Source organism: Nesoenas mayeri, assembly GCF_963082525.1.
Source record: "Nesoenas mayeri genome assembly, chromosome: 10".
NCBI classification, from domain to species: Eukaryota; Metazoa; Chordata; class Aves; order Columbiformes; family Columbidae; genus Nesoenas; species Nesoenas mayeri.
The window spans coordinates 12,719,297-12,743,899 of record NC_137560.1 but is presented as its reverse complement, the minus strand read 5'-3'; the positions used below and the strand labels follow the sequence as shown (position 1 = coordinate 12,743,899).

The 24,603-nt window shown below is 37.2% G+C and overlaps 1 protein-coding gene across 1 annotated transcript in view; it reads left to right on the top strand.

Moving 5' to 3' along the window:
- The window catches only part of CNTN6 (contactin 6), a gene marked incomplete at both ends in the record, with an annotated part of 113,624 nt that extends 91,983 nt beyond the window's left edge, over window positions 1-21,641 (top strand). Inside the window, 11 exons of the mRNA XM_080350247.1 lie at window positions 4,739-4,914; window positions 5,253-5,370; window positions 6,236-6,394; window positions 6,485-6,634; window positions 10,516-10,586; window positions 13,341-13,572; window positions 14,095-14,210; window positions 15,595-15,781; window positions 18,836-18,948; window positions 20,703-20,871; window positions 21,541-21,641. Coding sequence (XP_080206373.1) covers window positions 4,739-4,914; window positions 5,253-5,370; window positions 6,236-6,394; window positions 6,485-6,634; window positions 10,516-10,586; window positions 13,341-13,572; window positions 14,095-14,210; window positions 15,595-15,781; window positions 18,836-18,948; window positions 20,703-20,871; window positions 21,541-21,641 — 1,592 coding nt within the window. The remainder of the gene's footprint in view (window positions 1-4,738; window positions 4,915-5,252; window positions 5,371-6,235; window positions 6,395-6,484; window positions 6,635-10,515; window positions 10,587-13,340; window positions 13,573-14,094; window positions 14,211-15,594; window positions 15,782-18,835; window positions 18,949-20,702; window positions 20,872-21,540) is intronic.
- Between the last annotated feature and the right edge of the window lie 2,962 nt (window positions 21,642-24,603).

Below are 24,603 nucleotides of genomic sequence, written 5' to 3'. Positions count from 1 at the left end.
TTCAATACAGATGTTCTCTTATGCAAGTATTCATATTTGTTCATATTTTAAATGAGGACAAGTTAAAAAGTGAAACTTCTGAGAGTACAGTTAAGTGTATTTATCAGTTTTATGAAATGGCTAACAATGTATGTTGTTACAGGAAGAGCACATTATTAAATGTAATTTGTAACTCTTTCTTTTTTCTTAATATTCTAGTTTTCAGTGACTTCAGAATGGTTACTCCAGCCTGCAGGCATGACCTCCTCCCTAACTTACTACATCTGGCAAAAATCTTTTTCATACTCATATTATGAAAGAGCAACTAACATTGATGCAGTGCAATGCATAGTCTGAGACTATGTAACAGCACAGCTCGCAATGAATAAACCAAGAAGTTTAGGGTTTAGGCAGCTCTGACTTCATTAAGATTATATACAATTTTACATATTTCATACATACATCCTAATGGAGCAATATGGGAAAATCACATTAAAACATGAAAAAAATATTTTGTTTGGCATTTCTGAAGTTTATTAAAACACTGAGTAACAACATAGTATAAAAATGATCTTGTTTGCAGGGAACATTTGTTTTTGTTTCCCCTCTGGAGAAGTTTTGGCTGTTCAATTATAGGCCTCATTGCTTCAGCATTATTTTCCACTGAAATGTCAGAACTTGGAAAAGCATATCTAATGTGCAAATTAAGTTTATTGCTGCTCATTGAGCTGTTTATTCTTCGTGTGAGAAGTCTTTATTATACCTCCAGCACTCACAACATCTTATCTATTTGATCCTCTGGAATGGGATTTGCCATATAATGCATGTCTGCAGTTGGTAAGCAAGATAGATAACATAGAACCGAGGGCTTTTAAGAAGCTTTTAAAAGTATTTGAGGTGGAAGTCTTAAAGACAACCCCATAAAAGAAGCAAAAAATATCATACAGGTGAACACTTTTATATAGGTGTTATCATTGGATATGAAGCAGGCTAAAACAAGAGATACAAGAGGATATTAACACCATAATAATTATTACTTTTTTTTTTTTTTTTTTTTTTTTTTTTGCTAACACTACTAAAAAACACACCTTGCATGCAAATCCAGTAGAATTTACAAAAAGACTGTTTTCAAAGTTTATTTAGTGGAGGCAAATAGGTTCATGGGAATAAGAAAATAGACGTACTTATAAAACCAACAGCATATAGTAGTTAGGATTTGTTGTGTTATCGGGAGAAACTGTTAGGATGTTCTAAACTACCGGTTCCTTAGAATGCTCTTTTATTTTTCAAAATATTTGTCTTTTCTCCTAAGGAGGCATTCCATAGGTTTTAACAGATAAATGACCTCTGGAATTTTTATTCCTTCTAATAACATTCTGTAACAGGATTGCAGATGTCTTATTTCTGATCTTTTTGAAAATGTGATCAAATAATGACACAAGAAACTACATGACAGACCTAATGAGGCAAACATAATGTTATTGGAATCTTCTGATGAAGAAAAGTTTCAAAAAATTCTCAGCTATTTTCAGTACAACCATCTGGAGCTAATGGCCCCTTCCTGTACAACAGACAAGTGGCTTTGTTAGAAGCTTAAAGATTTTACAAAAAACAGGACATCTTTTTATATTTGTATTCTATGGATTTTAGAATGTAACTATTGAATCTGATTACAAATTCTATGCAGTCCTGTTGGTATGATTCTTTCTTAGCCCTACTTTGACCTTTCCATAGAAATAAATAGATTTTACTTTTAGTATTTTACTTATTTACAGAATGTTGTAATTGTGCATGGTGCATTGCAGAAGAGTCAAAATGCACCGATCCTGGTGACCAACCACCCAATACAGAGAAGCAGGAGTTACAAAACGAGGTGGCAATAAGTCTTGTGGCAGTAGAGGTGATGTGGATCTTGTGACGGGTAGATATTTTAAAGAAAAATTTGATGGACAGGGAGTACTCAACACATGGAAAACTCAGTAGTGGTGCAAAGCTTTATTAAAGCTGAATAAACCAAAGGAGAAAAGGTGAATTTCATCCTTGATTTGAAGTTTTAGCAGAGAACCCAATTCAGGCTGTCATCAAAGCAGTGTGAAACAGATACATCCAAGTCAGCTTTAAGAAAGACAGATAAAATACCTGCAGCAGTTTTTACCTGGAGCAAGGAGTTCATCTTAGGCTTTAAGGTCTATTCAAGAGGTCTTGTAAGCTGAACTCTATAACTACTGTTTAGTCATATCCAGATATTGAGCTTACTAATGGAAGGCTCAGGAAAAATGCTGTTGTCCATCTAATCGATTGGCAATGTAAATGAGCCTTGTTAGGGCCAGACCTTTCCATCCCCAGGGGCAGATACACTGTACAGGAGATAGGACCTGTGGAGATGACTCTGCAGTCATTTCAGAGGACCTGGTTCCCACCTTCTGGTTCTCCCAGCACGACTGCACAGGTCAGACCAGTGGCTACATGAGTTAAGGAAAAACCCAGGCTGATTTGCCCAACCCTTCAACACCACCTTGTAAACCATCTTTTGCATAATTTAAGAGAAAATATGTGTGGAGACATGTCTCCTGTATAGCTAAAGACAGAGCGAACAAAACCCAAGTGAAATCTGGGAGAAAGCATACCATAAATGTCCAGAGCAATGTAGAATTTCCACTTTCAGGTCAACTGTGGTTTTCAGGGGAAGACTTTGCTTCTTCACCACCATGTTTCATTGACTTTAAAAGCTCGGTGTTGAGATGTACATGATTTATAGGTCTAAGGAAGGAGTCTTTATGGTGTGACTTTGAAGGAAGAGATGATGAGTTTGGAGGACCGTATCAGCCCAGCAAATCATGCCTCTTCACCTGCTAGTGGCAAAGAGAAGTTTCAGCTATGATGAAAGTAACTTTTTCAATTTTTAATGTATACCAGGTATTGTTTATTTTTTATTCTTTTAACTTAGGCAGCAGTATTGCAAATAATAGAATTACTCTCTTCAAAGTGTTATTAATGTAGTTCTATTTCAGCTGTGAGAATAAGAAATAGGAGAAAAAGCAAGAAAAGAAAACTTTGTGGAGGTTCTCTGTAGTTCCCAGGTACTTTTCAACATTATTCTATAAAAGTTACCTGTACTTCACAATGAAATTTCTTCATTTGAGATTTATGGAGACAAGTTCTTTGCCAGCATGTGCTAAAATCAGTGGAGCTGTGCCAGCAAAGAATATGGCCCTTGAATCTTCTGGAATTTATTGCATCTGACACTCTGCTTCCAGGGACAGGAAGAGATTTCTCTAACCTAATGATCAAGTATCTTCAAGACAGTCATATGAGGCCTTAATTTTTCTGCAGTCCTTGACTTCAGACAAACTGCTGGAGCTGCCACAATGTCAGTTTTACGTGGTTATGAAGAGCAATCAGAGCATGCAGAGAAATCTAAGAAAGTGTGTTCGAAGTCTGAGCTCTAACTCATTACAAGAATCTCTGACATTCTCTTAATGATGCCAGAAAAAAAAAAACACCCTGATTTGTTTCTGACAATAAAAATCAGACAAGTTCTTTCCTTGTTTTCCTTGGAAAACCAGATGCCTGCAGCAGGTATATCACTGAAACCAGTGACACCCAGTTCAGTTTTTAAAAGGTTAGCAGGAAATGCAAATTTCTACCTTGTTGCTACTTGACCACTGCCATAACAGTGACTCATCCAGTGTAGATTAGATGCTGGGAAGAAGCCCTTCAAAGTTTCAGCCCATATTGCCTGTCTGTACCTACCTGTTAATCACTTACTGCAATGGTGGTGTTAGTCTGAATGAAAATGTGTTTGATGTACCCTATCATGCATCAGCCCTTTGGAACAAAGACCCTGATAAAACCAAAATCCTGAATTTTCAGGCACATTTCTAACAGATGGGGTTAAACCAGAACAAACGCTGAAGTCATACAGCTCGTGCAAACTTTCAACTCCTCCTTTCACATTATTTTCAGAACATATTAATATTTTTTAATAGATTCTGCTCTCATTTTATTCATGTGCATCTGAAGTCTCACAGTTTTATAACACTTTCATGCACAAAAGCTTTATGCAAGGGAATTGCTTACAACAAAGTGGTTGTTATCTCTAATCTACCTGCCAGTCATGTCAACAAAAGTGAAGTCATATAAACCTATTCCTTTCCCCTTCGGCAAGCTACTACTTCCCTTAATAAGAGCTGTAAGCTGTTTTCTCAGTGTAAGGGGTTAAAAAAGATTACATAAATAGTTTTTCTGTCTGAGAAGATACCTTCTTTGAAGGTGTAATGTAAGCAACACTATGCAGTAAACTAGCACTAACATTAATATAGAATAAGGATCTCAACGTATAAAGCCATTTTACTTTTGCTGCAGTTTCCTGTAAGGAGAGATTTTCAAGTTTGAAGAACCATTGGCATATTTTTAACAGTCTTAATAATGAAGTCTGCACTTTTTGAGATGAAATAATATTTATTGACTGTGAGCTTTACAGAGTAACATATGACTGATTTAGCATGTTGCCTCTGACAGCTGCTCACTTTCAGAGGCACACAGCATGCTTGTATTGATACTGCAAAAGCAATAGGCCACACACGATAAGAGTATTCTGAAATCATCACCTTATTAGACATAATTTTTATTTATTATGGAACATTTGGGCCAATTTTAAATAATTTCACAAATGGTACAAAAGTAATTCAAGATCTACTTTTTTAATAAGCATATTAACGTGTTATTTTTTTTTTTTTTCTTTTTTCTGTCTCCACAGAAAGGACTGTGATTGCTATTCCACCTTCTAATATGGATGTAACTGTTGGAGAAAGCATAGTCCTTCCATGCCAGGTGTCTCATGACCCCTCCGTTGATGTAGTGTTCACATGGTCATTCAATGGCCATGCAATTGATTTTAGTAGACGAATGTATCATTTTGAAAGAATTGGAAGAGTAAGTTTTTTAACCCCCCTAGTGCTTAATGAAATTATTTTCCACAGTCTTTAGATGACACAAATATTTATCATAATTCTTCCATCGCTATTTATATGCATGGCAAATCACTTTCTTTACAATGGCTGCAGCCATTTATTTTTCTTTCTTAAACTTTATGAAGGAACTTGAGTTATTTGTGAAGCCATAATAAAAATGTCCAAATGAAAGAAACTGATGATAGCTATGAATATTTTAATTTAAAAGCTGAAGTTTTTATTAATATTGAGCAATTTATAAAAATGTCCAGTATGGAAAGCATGTTGTGAGTGATTAGTTTACTTTCTTTGTATCTCCAGGAATCTGTTGGGGATTTGATGATAAGAAATATTCAGCTACATCATTCTGGGAAATATGTGTGCATGGTACAAACAACTCTAGACAGTCAATCTGCAACAGCAGAAATAATTGTAAGAGGTATGTCTGTTAAATATAGACACATATATCTTCTGGAGAAATTAGAAATTCTAAACATCAGCTGTTTTTAAATGGTTCCTAGGATATCAATTCAACATTTCAACAGTGAAATGTTATACATCTTGTACCCTTGGCCCCGAAACTGGGTTGAGATACTGGCCAGCATGATCTTAGTGTGCAGCTAACCCAGGGAGATCTGTGCAATTCTGCCATGGCCTCTTTGGAAGGTAAACTTTTCTGGCCACACAGGTCAATATGACAGGGCATTGCAAAGTCCTCCACTTTCAGCAGGTTGCTGTCACCTGCTCCTTGCTGGGCATCTCTGGGTCACTGTGCAGGCTGGAAAAAAAAATGAGACCCCATTAATTTCCACTATTTCAAGATAATATGAAAAATAATTGTCTATGGTCAACTAACTAATCTTTTTACTGCCAGCAGCAAGAGAAATGCTATGATGGGAATAGATCCTCTAAACCCTTGCAGAAATCAGCAATCTGTATAGTCCACCATTTTACAATTTTCTAAACTTCAGTTTTGCTAGAATTCAGTAGGAATTCTGAAAATGTTTGATGTTTCAGCAAAAGACACATTGGATAACTTTGTGAGACAAAAAATAAAAAATCCCATGTCTGCAGTTTTCATATTAGAAACATAAAGATGTTCATTTTCCTGACTCAAAACTCCTCATTAATTAGAAAAAATGTCATACAAGCATGAAACCATCATTTAGAGGTTGTGCTGCTTATATGAAACTGCAGCTTCATTAATAATTCCACTGACTTGAGAAAGTAAGAGTTGCCCAACCCAAGCCAGCAAGGAATCTTCTCTTCCTAATACCTTCACCTTAAAATGCTAATCGTATTAGGCCCCCCAGGTCCACCAGAAGATGTTAAAGTTGAACATGTTTCTAGCACTACTGCTGTATTATCTTGGAAGTCTGGAATAGAAAATAATAGCCCAGTCCAGATCTACAGTATTCAGATGAGGACCCCTTTCTCAGTTGGATGGCAAGCAGTTGCAACAGGTGAGCAATTTGATAGTTACAATGTATTTTTTGCATATATGAGTAATGACTCCAAAAATAATTTTCATTACCTGTTTATTTTGCCTTTAGTTCCTGAAGTCATTAATGGCAGGACTCACAAGGCAACAGTGGTTGACTTAAGCCCTTGGGTTGAGTATGAGTTTCGTGTGGTTGCCACCAATAGTGTTGGAACTGGGGAGCCAAGCAGACCATCAGCTCTACTGAAAACTAAAGCAGCAGGTGAGTCCCTAGTTTCTGACAGTTTTTTTTCCACACAGGCAGATTGCCAGCTCCCAAGTCTGAGAATTTCACTGCAGCAGAGCCACTCAGTCCTACAAGGTTACTTACATATCTATCTGACAGTTTAGTTTGTGACTGCTATGGCTTAATGACAGCAGGCCTATGCTATGGATGAAAAGGATGCTTGGACATGATTGAGGTATGACACACTTTGCTCTCTAGTTTGAAGATCACTCGGGCCAGTAATAAAGGCTGGAGCTGGCCTATGTTTCCTCTCTTTGATATGTCCCAAAGTATATCTAATCCCCGTGCCTGACCACAAGCTTTCATTCAAGCAACTGGGGAGTAGCACTTGTTTTCTTTCAATTATAACTGAGTTTATACCATGTTTAGGGACTTGTACAGAAAATTATAAAGTCAGCTCTCTGGCATATCCTAGCAGAAGCATGTAGTGCCTTTGCTGCAGAGGCTGTTTGATATCTGAGCATCTGTGCAGACAGGATATTGGCTTTAACTGGAGGAAATAAATTGGAGCATCCAAAGCCCAGTGAAACTAATGGCTCTCACTGACTCTAGGATGGGATCCTTACTATCTGCCTGTCTAAACTTTATATATTTAACTTCTGGGACTTGAAACCTCATAGGAAGAAGACTCATTCTTGTATGACCGACACTGTCAGTCCTTTGACCTACTCAGTTTGGTACAATTTATTTGAAGCCCAAACCTTTCATTTGTTTTATATTTCTCCCAGCCCCCTACTTATCAGCTCTTTCCCATCTATAAAAATCAGTATATATAGGACAGAAAGCAGTAAAGTGGAAACAGCTTTTACACTCCACTCCTCCTCTCCTCTCCTCTCCTCTCCTCTCCTCTCCTCTCCTCTCCTCTCCTCTCCTCTCCTCTCCTCTCCTCTCCTCTCCTCTCCTCTCCTCTCCTCTCCTCTCTTCTCCTCTCCTCTCCTCTCCTCTCCTCTCCTCTCCTCTCCTCTCCTCTCCTCTCCTCTCTCTCCTCTCCTCTCCTCTCCTCTCCTCTCCTCTCCTCATTTCTCTGTTTATCTCATTTACCAAGCTCTGAAGTTCGGTAAGCTGCATTTCAAAACAGAACTCAAAATACAGTGTTGTACGCTATACCGCAGAATATATATATCCTTGGAATGGAGGATCCATTTGTTTCTCAGAATACCTACAATATTTGTCCCAAGGCAGAATTACTTCAAAATGTATTAGATCAGCTGAGTTAAATTTAATAAGTTCTTTTTCCTGTTGTTGAAGCAAAAACTTACACTGAGTACTGATGCCAGAATGGACTATTTGCTCAGTAGAACACCAATTTGGATAGATTTTGTCAGCTTTCCAGGTACAGAGAGACATCTGATGTGTCTTATCAGCCATCAGGACTGCTTGGCCATTGTGGCAGTAAAGTAGATGGTAGGCTGCTCCCAAGCAGAGGGAAGAGCCTGCGACTCTCCAGCCTGGAAAGATGTACTGATTGTACGTGGGCTTAGGTGTCCAGCGGATTCAAGTCCAAGTGGTCCCTGAACCCTTCCAGCCAGAGAGCTACAGGAAACTTTCACATGCAAGGAGTAAAGGACAACATAGAAAGGGAAGGCTACGGAAAAGCTGGATTCAGGAAGAGGCCAGATATTCTAAATTTCCCGGTATAGTATCACAGATAAGTGTTCTCCATTATATGATGGATCATGAAGTCAAAATTAATCTTGAGAAGGTCTTTCTTGCTGTTGCTACCTTGGGACTTTGTAAAGGGTGGTATTCAAAACCACCTATATAGTCAGTAAAAACTTTCATGTTTCAAAGCTTTTTTTTCTTTTTTTTTTTTTTTTTATTAGAGGCATTCACAAGGCTGGGGCTGGAAAGAGAAAGAAACAATAACATTAATATTATTTATCATTGCAATAGCGTAAGGAACACTATTTCTTTACAGCGTAGCCTCATCTGAAATTTAACAAAAGGAACAGGAGGACTCAGTTCAGGCTTAGTTACTTAAGCTCTTCACTGCTGTGAATCATTCTGTCTCACAACAGTTCTATCTGATGGGAGAAATAACATTATATTTGAATTTTTTTATCAGAACAGGAAACTGAAAACAGTATGAGAGTGTGGACAGCAAAAGACTGGCCATGAAAGGGTGAATTTGAACTTGGCTGTTGTAATAGCTATTTTTCCAGCTGAAATCTGAGCATTAGTAGATTTGTGGATGCAAATGAGCCACTGTTCATTTCATTAAAATGAAGCTGAGAATTAATTGAGCCTCTGTTGGTGCACTCAGCTGTAAATTTTCATCTGTTTCTCAACTATGACCCAGTTGAGGCTCTGCTGAGCACTAGTACAAATTTCTTCCCCATGCAAATGTAGTAAATACTGAACACATTTAACACATGAACTAATTGAGCATCAACTGGTTCATGAAACAGTGAAACATGAGGCTTGAAAGTCTGTTTTGTCATTTTTTCCTTTAATGCTGCTCTTTTCAGTCTTAGACTATTTGCCTCTGATGTGCACAAAGACATTGATTGTGAGTGACAAAATTTAATACCTATGCTAAACTCTCTGAGAGACCCTGGTCCGTTTGCACTTGCACTCATTTTTATGACTGCACAAAATATTGAGAAAATTCTACATTTCTAGAGAGGATGAAATCAGATGAAGATTTATATGCAGACTTGAATCTAGAAGTGTGTGTTCACATAAATTTCTGTGAACTTAGAGGGCTATTGCCTTTATTGCCTCTACCGTAGTTTGGCTAACGCTGGGTGGAAGACATGGGGAAGGGCAGATGGACATGGCAAAACTTGCCAAAATCTCTGAAAAATCTTTTGAGATATAACTGCCCCACTTGTTCTGAACCTGTCTTCAGTTCTATCTCAACACATCAAATTTTCAGACAGTAAGAGCTGAATGAAGGGGATGACAAAACAATCTTGAAATTTCTAGAAAATAGTACCAAGGTTTTGGAGATGTCAAAGAGTACAAAGGTCTTCTTATAGGAGTCTTCTGTCTCAGTCAGTTTCACGGTTGTCGTCTTTTTTATACTTCTTCAGCAACTGAAAAGGAAGATGATATCATCTTTGCAAGTAGATCTACAGAAAACTATACAATAAGAACAAGGCTAATCTGTCTAAATTCTGTCCATTACATCACAATCCAGTTTCCCAAAACTGCCAGTATTTATAGGCTAATGGAGTGGGCATGTGTATGGAAATACAGAGCAAGAGGCAAGAAATGCTGGTATTTTCTTTGCCTCTTCACCAAGAGTCATTTGAGTGATGAGAAGCTGCTTTGGCCTGGAACACCAACACATCACTTGACCTTGACCCTGTACCTATGGTGCCACACATCTGGGGCAACACTGGGGAAATCAAGCTCTAATCAATGAAACTTGGACACTTAGAGACTTGGAAGAAGGAGGAAAGCAAATTACAAGTTTTGAATTTCTGAAGAAAAGCATATGGCCAATTAAAAAAATTACTATATTGATCCAATAACATGTTTACTGAACAAATGCATAATTAGTAAATCAGTAGTGTTGCAGCTACAGTCTGAATGGAACATCATTTTGCCAATTAGTTGATGAGGCATAATAATGTCAGATACTTGATGCTACTAGCTTCTTTAATTAATTTTTTGAACCAGGGTACTTATGTATCAAATACACCTGTGGCTTCAACCTTAGAAACTTGAAAATGTGTAAACATAATTTCAGTTGATTTAAAATGCACCATTATATAGTGTAGTCCCTGTTCTACATGTTGAAAGGCAGAATCACTGCATATGAGCTAGGAAAAGCTCTAACTATCCACTTAACAAGATCCCCGGCAGTAGCAGTGGGTAGTTGCAAGCACCAACTATCTTTTCTTCTCCAGTTCCTGCCGTGGCACCAACAAACATCAGCGGAGGAGGAGGAAGCCGTTCTGAGCTGGTCATCACATGGGAGGTAATTGTTAGCTCAATTAGTCTAAGCTGTCTAATGGGGAAGAGTCCATGGGTGAAAGCACAGCCCTGTTCAAATTCAAAGACGTTTGGTCATGGACTTCGGCTGAGCCTGGATTTTATCCTGCATGTGGAGAGAAAACAGCCTGTAAGAGATACAACAAGTTTTCTGTGTTATAGTGAACAATTTATAAAAATAAACAGTTTAAGAGGCATGTTATAAAGATGTTTAGAAGTCTGTATAACCCTCTTATCTTCATTGTACAGGAGGTGCTTAACACACTAATCTGCTTGGCCGTTTTTCTGCATTAACATTTTTCATACTTTTGTTTACATGTTTTTCATTCTGGAGCACTGTGCTGACAAGACATATCCTATTATGCGTTAAAAGAGATGAGCCCTTTAATTCTTCAATACTCCAGCGAGAGGAGAGAATATACATTTTCAGAACAGTTAATACCATACTACATGTTGCAATGGGTGAGTGCAGGTCATTTCAGAGAGTGGAAACCAAGTGCTGTGGGTAGGAGCCCTTCTTCTCCAGCCACCCAGCAGCTTTCCCATGGGCACCATGACGAAGGCAGGTACATCTTGCAAAGCCCGTGCAGTGATGAGGCAGGTGCTTGATCAAGTCTCCAACCCCTATGGAAAAATAAATCCACAAAACACAGCTCCCACCCTCTGGGTTTTTCATTGCTGCTGAAAAACTCCTGTGAAATTCATGTGACTCATCTAATAAAATCTTTTCTCTGACTTCGAGGTCATCTGACCAAAGTAGGAGCTACTCCATGTCATTGGCAGTACCCAGCCTGGAGGTCAGGGGCCAGGCAGCCCTGCCACAAATCTTACTATCAAGCATGACTGTCTCAGAGGCTGCAGAAGATGACTTCTGTTTAGTTTCTAATTTGGGACAGGGTCTCCAAAAACACAGTGGTCCCTGAGTAAGTCCTGGAAAATGAAAAATGTTTCTTCATTAGAAAAAAAAAAAAAATACTTCTAGTTCAGCTTAAGCAAGGAAAAACCGTCTGCTTTCTCCCTTGACTTCATTTTTTTTTTCCAAAGAAATAACTAAGCTCATGTATCCAGTTTGAAGGAAAAGCAAAGAGATTAAATTAAACTAAAAGTTATGCTTTTCATCAGCTGATAGAATTATCTGTGTTTTCCTGTATTGTAAAAATAGTGCCATTTAACCAGCCTTTTAGAGGAGGAGGGGAAGTGATAGGAAAAAAAATGAGGTCAAAATAAAAAAAAAAACCCATTAGATAATATTGCCAATGCTTTCCCCTTTCTGTCTTTCCAAACAGAGTGAAACTTCACTTTTACTGAACTAAGTTTTCCTCCATATGCATCTTTTGCGCTATTGTTTCATTCTCTCCTCTACTGATCTACTCTTTGGGAGCAGAACATGAAAATTGAAAACAACCTGAGAGATCTCAATCAAATTATCCTATTGGGCTTCATAGTGTGTCCTGAAAAACAGATGGAGAAATACTAATTATGCCATGCTAACAACACTGAACATGATTCTCCAGCTTTCTGTGATGAACTCACTAAACATCTTGATTAAATCTGAGGTCACAGAAGCCTCAAAAACAAATTAAATGCTCTAGGAAGTAGCTTGAACTCTTATAAATCCACAGCACACCATCATCACTCACACTTAACTCTCTCAGGACTGGAAAAGAGATAGAAGGGGAATTAATGTTTGTAAAACACTTAAGACACATTTGTAATAGAAGCCAGGCCAGGGTTATTATTAGCATTAGAATGAATTTATGAAGAAAATAATAAAATAAGTGCCCTGAAATCTTCTGATGTACGTCCTGATTTTTTTTTTTTTTTTCTTTTTCCGCATCTTCTCATACTGTTAGTGCTTCCAGGAGTTTCTCTGCATGATAGGAGCTTGGGGCCAGGAACAGTTATAGGGGCTGCAGTTCTGCCCTTATGTTTTTTCTCTCTTTGCACCATTTTTCATGGCTGCTTTTCTGTTCACCTTACCTCTATGCAAACATCTAAAATAAATGAAGTTTCGCTGAGAAACACTTCCTCCATGTACTACTGTTCTTTTCTTGTTTCGTAAGTGTTCTCTTGCTTTAAGAAGCCAATGGGGAAGTATTTTTATCCCAAGAAAACAAAGAAGTTCATGCTGGACACAGAGTTGATGTAATTGCCTGTTCAGCATGAGACATTAATACGTATCTTCATATGAGATTTTATTAATAGAAACATTAATTTTGCCATGTTGACTTGCAACGTTTCTGTTCTGAACAAAAAAGTATATGCTCATGCACTTGAGACTTTCATTTGTGCTAAAAAAAAATATGTAAGTAGTGTACTCATATGCAGGCAATTACACAGCTGATGCACACTTTCATGTATACATTTGCTCCTTTCCCAACTATATTTTTTCTTTAAAAAGAATTTATTTAAAATTAGTATTCCTATACCCCTTTGCAGGGGTGATTCAGCTACAACCAGTGCTGAGTGAAATGCTTTTAATTTTGAAAACTTCATGTCTGAAAGAGAATAACTTTAATGGAGCTCATCAGACCTTTTGTTTCTAAATTGATTGCGCCAATAGATTTATTATTCTGATTTTTATTTCAATATTACATTGACTGATGGAGCAAACATTATTATCTTCTCTAAGGCACAGTCAACTAAATCAATACCACTAAAATATACTCAGAGAATGAAGATTCAATTAAAACAGTGTGTACTTGCAAATGCTTATTGACTGACTGCCTTGTCACTTCAGCCAGTTCCAGAAGAACTACAAAATGGGGAAGGTTTTGGCTACACTGTTATGTTTCGTCCTCTTGGCGCAACAACCTGGACAAAAGCAGTGGTGGCTTCAGTAGAAGCAAGCAAATACGTTTATAGGAATGAAAGCATTACACCTCTCTGTCCTTTCGAAGTGAAAGTTGGTGTCTACAACAATGAAGAAGGGACCCTGAGCTCCATATCCATTGCCTACTCAGGAGAAGACGGTAAAGTGTGTTAATCTTATTAGTAATGGTTGTGTAGGGGCAATAGGCCCCAGATACAATCAGACAGATATCCACAGAGATATTAAGGAGCCTGTTCAAAGCTGCTCATTGAAGATTGACAGCAGAGACACATGGCAGAAGATGGGAAGTGGAAGCAGATTTTCAAAATCTCTTGAAGCAGACAGTGTGTTTGTCCCCAAGCCCACTGAGTGGGATGAGAAAAATCAGGAGATGCTAAAAGTAGTTTAGCTCTTGGAAGTTCTAGCTTTTCAGGCCACTCAGTGCAGCTGATCTCTGAAAATCTGTCCCAGCTTATGGGTAATGACCAACTCTGAGAAATTCCAGTTTTGTTGACTAATAAATAGGCAGCAAAACTGGGGATTCACACCAGGTTTCCCAAGCCTCTGTCTGCTGCTTCCTCCAAGAATCTCCTCTTCTTTTCTTGAGTCTCCCTCAGTTTTGACATAATACCTTTTTGGTAACACACCTGTTCCACCAGCTGTGTTTTCTCCCATCACTCAGAGCCGCAGATAGCACCAGCGGGGACTTCAGCACTGAGCATTTCAGCGGTGGAAGTGGAGGTCTCCTGGCAGCCCATCGCATGGAACCGGCACACGGGCAGGGTGCTGGGCTACGAGGTGAGGTGGCTGGCACTGGTGTCTGACACCATACAGATGTCCCTTTTCCAGCCATATTTGTATTCTGGTTCCTCCTCCCTTGCTTCCGAGTCAACAGACAATGAAGCTCTTCACTCAGCTCTCATTAGCAACATTTCACCTGAGATAATCACAAGCATTCACAGACCAGGACTGCAATTCTGTCCCAGTCTTTTTGTAATGCAAATTAATACCTCAAGATTAATCATTTGTGATGGCTACTATAAAAGAATTCGCGCTTGACTCTAGAAAACAAAGCTGATTCTCTTCTCCTTACACAGCTGTAATACTGTCTGAGCATGATGGGGTACTTGATAGTTTGGGGACATGCACATGACCTATAGCAGTGTTTACAGAAGAAATCAGGATAAATGCACATCACTACTATCCAAAGCTTGCACTGCAGCATATTTGAAAGGCTTTTGGCTTCTCACTCCTATTCATAGTGAGCACCTGCTCACTTACTAATAACTGACAGGTTTTTTGCCCTGTGCACTGGGGTGTGATGGCGTCAAGTCCAGGGAGAGATCCAGGGACAGACACTTCGGGGTCTGAGCAGAAGAAGCTGTGAGGGAGCTGTGCTGCATCTGGCTTCACTCTGGTCTCCAGCAACAGATGGGAGCAGAAACCCTGTGTCAACAGGATCTGACATCCACAGGACAGACCAGAGGTGCTTCCCATGGGGTGTGGAGGGTGCAGATTTTTGTATTAAAAGCTTAAATACTTTGAAATAACTTCAAATATGATTCCTGGGCATTTTACTTGCACAATAAAACTTTTTTTTTTTTTTTTTTTTTTTTTTTTTTTTTTTTTTTACATAAGGTGAAACAAGAGTAAACTAAGTCAGAAATTCTTTAGATTCTGTCCTATCATTACAAATGTAGAAATGAAGGTAATAGGACTTTAATACAGTACATAAACCTTACTAAATCAACTACCCACTGAAAAAAAACCAGGTCTAAATAGCTGTAATTGAATCAAAACTAGAGGCAAGATACAAACTAATTTAAAAACTTCTTAGATGACTGAGATAAATGGGATTTTTGTATCTTTTAATTTTTTTTTTTTTTCAAATTGGTTCAAAACACAAAACCAAACAAGCTTTTAAAATTTCTCACATTATCAAAGTATTCCTTTTGGACATCTATAAAGCTAAGGATTTAATTGGCTTCCTTAATTGGAATTCAGTCTCTGAAATTTTATTTCTTGTCTATAAATATTTATGATTGGTTTTATTTCCTACTAGTTTTGAAAATGAAAAATCCTATATTCCTTGAAATCTTCATTGTCAGCATGTCTGCTTCCCAGCCAAATCTGTAATTGATGGAAAACAATGAATTGCCTGTTCTTTGTTCTTGCTTTTCAGGTTTTATATTGGACTGATGATCCCAAGGAAAGCACAGCTGGTAAAGTCAGAGTCAATGCGAATGTGACAGCCAGAAATATCACAGGATTAAAAGCTAACACAATGTATTTTGCAACAGTTCGAGCTTACAACACTGCGGGGACGGGGCCCTCTAGTACTCCAGTAAATGTCACCACTAAAAAATCACGTGAGTATTCAATTTCATACAACAAATGTTGCAAACTCCCAAGTGTGATAGTGACATTTCAGCTTACCCTGACCCATCTCTGCTAAATGTTGCAATATCAAAGAAAACCGGATCCCAAATTTCTTCAGAAAATTAAACAACAAAATCTGTGACTAAGAAATATCTCTCTTACCTGACAATATTTTTGTGGTCGCCATCAAGCTTGGTCAGACTCTGCTGTTTAAGACTTTAATATCATATTTAGTTTGGGCTTTAGTTCTTTTTCAATGGAAGCCAAAATTCTTAACAACTTAAATCAAACCTGGGAAGGTTATTTCATTTAGCCTATTCTATTTGTATGGTAGAGAAATTCTGTACACCTACAAAATTAGATAGCACCAGTGTTTATTTTCCTATAGAGTAGAAACTGTTAAGAAGGATTTCATTTTGCATTGCAACAGCATGACACTTGCTTTCAGGAGATTTCAAAAGAGATGTAGAGTCAATAAAAGGAAGAAGTTTCACGGATCAGATAGTAGATTGTGGTGCGGAATATGGGTTTGTTGTTTTATAGAAAGTGGTTGAATGCTCCAAATACAGTGGGGTTTTTGTGACCTCTAAACTGTGCACTACAGAGGATAGCATATGGGATACATTCATAAAAATACTACTTAGTGGTTACAATTTAATGTAAATAACATAAACCAAAATGAAGTCAGAGAAGATATTTCTCATAGATTCAAAAAGAACTCTTGTCACAGGCAATTTCTTAATGGAAAATAGACTCAATTTTGGAAATTATTCTCTATATTCCTATGTGCCTATGTATGAAAGACAAGTTAGAGACGTGGCAGTCAAGTAACAAGACATAGAGAATGAATTTGCTTTTGCTTTGCATTGACTTCATCTTCTGTCAAATTCAGGATTGTGCTAATGGTTCATTTAAAAATTAAAGTCAAAATAACCCTTTTAATATTTAAAAACAGATATTAAATTTTTAAGCTCTATTCTCTGAGAGATGCAAGCACTTTCAATATGAATAGAGATAATATGTCAAGAGAATATAAACAATGTACATATTCAGTAGGAGCTTTCATTTCAAGGTAATAGCTCTGTTTTCCTGCTTATTTTTCAGGATTTCTACAATGTTCTGTGCATGCCATTATTGTAGTAGAGACTAAACAAAACTAAAATAGTCCTTCTACCAAAAAGGTGCAATTCTGATTGACACACACTTATCTAAGATCAATTTGAGATCTAAGTTGATATCCTGGTTTAAGTTTATGCTACTGAGGAAAGTGGAAATTATGTCTTCTGTCCATTGATATACTGCTCTACTAGGAGTTGTTGTGAAGCTCAGCTCTTCTGTTTCTTTACTTTCTTTAAAGCAATTTCATTGTTTTTTTCATTTTCTTTACAAGTACATGTATATATCTATATTATAAATACTTCACAAAGATTAAAACTCAACTCGGTACAGCAACAAAGCTAGATGTTACGTAAAACATGACAATAATGTCATTAAATTAATAAACTTAAGCATATACTTGGGACTACTGTTATTCTTAACGAAGTTGATTATGAGAACATAGTTGTAAAAATTGTCTGTGTAGTCTTACATTTGAAGAACTGTTTGCAGTGGTTTTGCTTGTGGGTATAACTATGAGATTGGGGGAAGTGCTACATTACCACCTATTCTGGTTCCTGGCTGTGTAGCAAAACTAGATAATTTTGGTTTTAAAATCGTCCTGTGGTTTTTCAGCCCAAAGACTATGATTTAAGATGGTTTTAAGTGCTATGCTGAAAATCTTGGAATAAGGCAGTATCTATCCATATTTGGGTGCTCCCAAGACTTTTCAGAGTACAGAGTCTATTCAATATTTGACATCCTTTGCCTCTTCTGAGTTTTTTATTATCACATTCTTATAAAATATCTGCTAAAAGCAACAAAGAGGTTTCAAACAATATTTAAATAAATTTCCAGTTTTATGTATGTGAATCTATATAAATACCCTCAAAAAGAAAGTTATATTTTCCTGTCATTGACAGTATGGCTCATATTCACCTGGGTGGTCCACTTACAGTTCTTTTCCCTACTAATGGGATGGATTAAACTTCTTCACAGTTATGAAGTAGATAGATATGAAAGAACAGGCATCACAACTTTATTCTCTCTCCATGGGAAATGAACTGAATTGTGGAATATTACCAAATCAACACTACCTTCCCAGTTACAAATGTTAATCATCAATATATAGTAACTACAGGGAGAAAAAAAAAGGGTCACAGAGGCTAAGCATTTGAAAGTCAGGTCTGGGACACTCACAACCTGTTGTTCCAAATCTCTCCTCCTTTCTCTTAATTCTGTTCAAGAGCTTATTTTGCCTAACACTCTCAGCACTGTCCTTCCAGGCAGGGTCCAGGAGGATGCACCATGGAGAAGGATATTATGTGTTGTTCTGAATCTGAGATACAGTTCAAAGGCACAGTTTCAACTTCACATGTTCACACAGGATTCAATTTCAGTCACTTGTAGGCAAATTTTCAAAGTCCTGGTACTTAGGCATAAAAAGCCTTTGAAAAGCTACTCTTAGCCTATTGTGCTGAGAATTTATAAAATCCTACAATGTTTCATTACAGATCACATGGAGACTTTAATGTGTAGCTCTTTGTAACCTGTCCTCATGGCTGCTGAAAATCTTGTCTTTTGTATTCTGCTCTTAGTTTCAGCTTTTTCTGAAATCCATAGAGCAAAATATTTTCTAGTACATTAAAATACAGATAGGAACAACACAGTACTTAAACAAAATCCATCAAATATAACTTGAACTGTCAGACACTGTCAGGCTTTTCCTAATTTCAAAAATGAACTCTCACAGTAAGTGGTTTTGTGCTATGAACAGATCTTTATTCAGACTAATACGAGAGAAATGATGGACTGGAAAATATTTCTTACTCTTCAGTTTGAATAGTCCCATGCATTTGCTACTTCCATGTCAGCAGTTCCTTCAATTACACTATGCAAATTAATATTCAGTTATATCTTGTGATTATCATAATCTTTTGTTTTTAAAGCGCCAAGTCAACCCCCTGTGAACATCGCCTGGAAGCTGACAAATTCGAAAATCTGCTTGAACTGGGAACATGTAAAAACAATGGAGAATGAATCAGAGGTGTTGGGCTACAAAGTAAGTCATATCTTTATCTCATTAATCAGACATTATTTATAATAGAGCTACAAAGAGTGACCTGTTGAAAAGTGACTGCTATTATCTGGAAAACAGTGACTTTGCTGGAGTGATTGGGGTGATTGGCTAACATTTATACAAATGGAAGGATGGCTGTGTTCATTTAGAGTAGAACCTCTTTATCCTGACACAGGGGTTTTCTGTCCCCAATGCTGGATCTCTCTTGTCCCATTTCCATTGTAATCTCACTCATGTGAGACTCTTGCATGCAAATATTTGTTGGGGAAGGTGTTTCACATGTATATAAGAAGTAGAAAACAGTCTCTTAAGCATTGAAGACAGGCATAAAAGACATTTAAAAGTTTTCATTCTCTGGCAATTCACAAATCTACCTTTGAAAATAGATAGGAAGATACTCATGTAAAGACAAATGTGAGTGAAGTAAAAAGCACTTCCATAAATCTATTTTTTAAGGGAACAAAAATTTAATTTAAAGCTTGTTTGCAGTGGCTCTGACCCCAAAAGAATTGTGGAAAGACTTTTTTAGTCCTGAAGGACTGTAAAAATTGAGGTGGAGAGTGCTTTCATGAGGAAAGGTTCTCAGGATCAAGATTCTCATATTACTAGACATTTCAGTGTCTACACAGAGTTATTTGCGCTTAGGGAGGAAAAGGACACAAAAAGACACCCCATGTCTTTCTTGAGATCATATTCTTTTACACCCTAGTGAGTGTGTTTGAGTAGCTCCACACACTGGGAAAAATTTAAAACTATACTTTTGTGTCTAGCTTACCTACTTTACACTTGCTTATTATATTCTGATGTGGGAAGAGTGCTTTAAGTACTTGTTCTGGTATTTCTTGTAGGATCTCTGTTTCTTTTACTGCTTTGCTCTTCAGTTGCTCTTTTAGCATAAATATGTCAAAAGATTGTCAAAAGAAAGGAGTCAAACACTGTCATTGCTGTACTAGCAAGGAAGAAAGGTTTCTTGGAGGAAAAAAGCTGATCACAGTCTGCAGGATCCCTGTTGAGAGTCCCCAAGCTGCTCTGCACCTTGTCCCAGTGACACATTAGCAAAAAGAGTGAAGTGCAAGCAGGCGCTGGATCAATCATGTTTAGTTGTAGAAATGTGCTTCCCAATTGGAAGCCCAGGTACTACTACCCAAATTTCTGGGGTTTTTTTTGAATACTTTCAAAACATGTCATTATGCAATGTCCAATGTTTTCAGTGGTAATTTTACACATAAGTCAATGCAAATTTTTCTATTTGACTATAAATGTTCATCACAAACAGATAAAACAAAACAAAACAAAGAAAACCAAACCAAACCAAAACATAAGCCCTCAGTTCCTGAAGTGTCAGATGAATTCTGGATATAAAAGGTGTTATAGATTGAAGTCTTGTTTAAAGGTGTGTCTAACATTCATATTTACAGAAGAGCATAAGTGTATTGGATAAGGATTTCATAATTCTGCTTTCAAGGTGAGCCTCAGTTCTAGCAAAGTTTCTCCTGCAAAACACAACTGAAGTAAATGGCTGCTGTGGCCTCCATCACAAAATTCTGCAGAATATATTTGTATGCTTTGAATTAAGTTTAATACTCTGCAGGATGCTGATACTGCTCTGAAAAGTTTGACATATGACAGAAGATATTCTCAGCCAAAAACTCTCTATTAAAATTAAAAGGAAAACAAAACCAACCTAATCAAACAAAAAACCCTCCACTCTTGTTTTCTAATCCCTTTTCACATAGATCTTATACAGACAAAACAAACATAGCAAAACTCATATACTGGAGACAAGCAACACTTCAGCTGAACTTCTGGTACCATTTGAAGAAGATTACCTCGTAGAAATAAGAACAGTTAGTGATGGTGGGGATGGCAGCAGCAGTGAGGAAATCAGGATTCCAAAAATATCAAGTATGTGAATCTTTTTTTTCTCTTAATGTTATTGTGTAAGAAGAAATCTGTGTGCCTCCAAGAAGTACAGTAGATTAGCAGGCTTACCTTTACCATAGGTGGCCTCTCTCCTATGGCTTTGTAGTGCTGGGTACACATGGGTTAGCTCCTGGTACTCTCACATTCATTAGCAGAGAAAAGTATTTTGCACAACACGTAGATGTGACCTCCTTTTTAGCATCTCCATCTGCCCTGGCTTGTAATGCTCAGGGAAAAACAGAGAAATAAGCTTTCTTATTAAAGTCAAATCTGCTCTGGAGCTGCTGCTGCTCCTGAGACAGAGAACCTCAGCCCTTCTCCATGACTGGGAAGGGGTTGCCCCGAGTCCAGTCTCTGCCCTTATAAATACCTTATTATTCACGCAAAAATGGAGCATAGTTTTACAACAAACTAGCCAAAACCCTCCTGAAAGTAGGTATTCACAAGGAAGGGTGGGAAGTTGATTCAAAACCATACTCCATGGAATTGCTGCTACAACTTAAAAAGAAATAAATAGAAATTACATTTGTGGATAAAGTTTCATTTTGAAAATAGAACAAAGATTACTCTTATGCTAGCATGTATAGGAAAAGTGCTTAGTTGACACAAATTTACTTCTGTCAGAAATTTTATGTGCTTATATTTTTACAGGTTTAAGCTCTGGAGCAATAAAATTGTCCCAAAGGGTAAACCATATATTGACATCTGGGATCCTGATATTGAGTTCTGTTCTTATGTACCCTTTTCCTTGATGATTAAAGCAAAGTTCAACCATGGACTTTTAAAAATAAACTATGTGTAGATTTTATCTGAATACTTCACCATGACCAACATTCCTGATAGAGAAAACCAGCAGCAATGGTGGAGGGAGATAGATGTGGTCTATTATTAAGAAAACATTAAATATCAATATTACATTAATTTTTAAAAATGAGCTTTGACATTAATGGATAAATGTATATGCATTAGTTAAATGGAGTGGTGCCAAACATAACTTGAGATTGTAAGAAGAGTGGTCTCAAATTTTTTAACAGCAGTAGTTCTTATTGAAAATCCAGTGTGATTGTATGTCAAACATGAAAGATCTCTGCCAAGCTCTTAAAACTGAAAGAGACTTACAATTGCTTGTGATGTGGATATTATTTATCTCAATTTCTTCAATGTAACCTGTAAAAAAACTCCACTTTCAATTAAATAAAAGCTATTTGTATACTTGTTGTGCTTGTTTACATTACAGGAGGTGGCATACAATGCATTATATTAAGTGTGCCATACTATTTTCTTCAGAAAAAGGAAACTTAAATAAAAGGAATCGTATGTGCCAACCCAAACCCCATCGAGTTCAATAGAAAGACTTTCAATGGCATCAGCAAGCTTTGAGCCAGATCTGAACGAAACAGTACCTTTTATAATATGAGATACCTTACATATTCTCAAGTACATTTTAAAGGGCTTTTTTGTGCAAAGGCTGTTCTCATCAACAGAACTAGCAGAGATGCAGAATACCTTTTTTGAAGGGAGACTGCAATATCTGTCTTCAAGCAAGTTCAGTTGCTCTGTCACCTGATATTGTTATTCTTTGCTGTAGCTTGAAAGTGTAGATTCATCTTTGGGCTGGGTATGAAGAACATTGATTTTCATCATCTTGAAATATAAATAAAAGCATCTAATTAAGCCTTTCAATCTATTGAGTTATTAGAATGACAAATTAAACACCAGAGTGAGCACAGCTTTCAAGTCAGTAGATACAGCTCAAAATGTGAAGCCATACTCATGTCAACTCGAACAACATAAAAGGTATTTTTTGTCTCATATCACTACTGGTTGACCTTTTCTTCCCTCCTGCTTTACTCTGAAGTATATTTTCTTTTCATCAATATCAAATACCTGTTGTGTCATCTTTGTAACCATTTGTAACTGCAAGTATATAAAATATGCCCCAATATTTTTTAAAAGAAATAGATTCAAATGGAGATGGTGATGTATAAACACACAAACAAGCAAAAGGATAGAGGTTAATCTCTGCATGATAATCCTTTAAACAGCATATTAAACTTGTTTCTTATCTATGGATATGGGAGGCCAAATTGGTGACAAGAGAGTCTAAAATGTGTTTTTATATAGGAAACTGCCTACACTTTGGTAGCTGAGATTACTCACAAAGCCCATGTGCTGGACTTTCAGGGAGAGCACACACACTGACATAAAGTAAATTCAAAAATGTGCAAAAGCACACATTACAGAGTGATATCCAATTTTGATTTAAGGACTACAGAGGAAGGAAAGGATATTAAGGCTCTAGGACAAGATGTTTCACTTGGAGTTGCACTGACCGTTAAACATTTGCATCTCATTTTGGCACCATGAAGTCCAAAAGAATGTGTGTTTCACGTTCTCATGTCTGTGCAGCTGCAGTTTCACTGAAGAAGGGACTGTAAAACTTGGGTTTTTTTCTTTATTGTGGATAAACAAATACCACTTACACCTGATGATGTTTAATAATGTCCATACTGGACTTAACAAAATGTTTCACAGAGTTGACCACTATCTGGTGGAGCTCTGACAGAGCTTTTTACATCATCCCTTCCCAGCAGATCTCTAACAGGAACTGCCCTCTGCCATGGCAACTCACTGGTAGACCTTCTCGTGTCCATTTTTCAGTTAAACTGAGTCTAAAAATCTTATATTTTATAATATAAATACAATCCTTCTGCTAAGTTTAAACAAAACATCTCTTTTTATTCAGGCAAAGAGAGGTTTTCTGCAGAACAGTTATATACAACTGAATAGAAGGCCTGATAGATGCTTAATTACAGGGAGGTTCTGGCAATATAATACCACTTTTAGAAGCCTGTCCTCTGGGATTTCTACAAAGATGCTAATCACAGGAGTTATTAGAAAGAGGTTTCACACAGCTTTCAAAAGAAGAGGACAGTTTAGAACGAAGTGGATATGGTATTAAAAATCTTGATAATATCGTATCGAAGAAAAACCATTTTTCTTTGCAGTGAAACTAAACAACTAATCATTTCTTCAGATTAGTTTTAATTTCTGTATGCATTACTGATGTTCTTTACAGGGTACTCTAGAAGGTAATTTCCAAAATCAAGGTCTTTATGTCTCCAGTGTTTAACCTCTTAATTTCTACATTAGTCCTATTTTGTCATTTCCATGGGAGTAGCCCTTTAGCCTAGGAAGATCACTAACAGGAATAAAGCTATTCCGTTGCTGAACTCCCTTAGAGCTGGCGCACAAGTGGATTACCAAGTGATCATTCTGCCTTGGGTGCAGAACTTCTAATCAGGAAAACAAGTGTAAATATAGATTATAATTATAGCCCCTCCATCCTCCCTAAATCAGTGTAGCGCTCTAACTTGTGCCTTTTCTTTTCTTTGGATCCCCAATTATTTTTTTTGGTGTTTCACTAGGACAAAAATAGGTCAAAAATAGTTTCGTCACTCATGGTTCCAGCAAAAAGTTTTAAAATAAAAACAATATAAATCCTGTAAAACCAGAAGTTGAAATAAAAACAATGGAAAAAGTAAAACAAAAGGCTGTGCAATGCTTCTATTTTTAGCAGCTAGGAAGTTGAATTAAAAAACCCACTTAAAGGTGCCCAATGCAGGGAACCTTGGGCCCAATCTAGGCAGATTTTAGTGGCATCCGATCAAATCACAGACCAGCCTGAATTTTCAAATAGCTGGAAGAGTAATG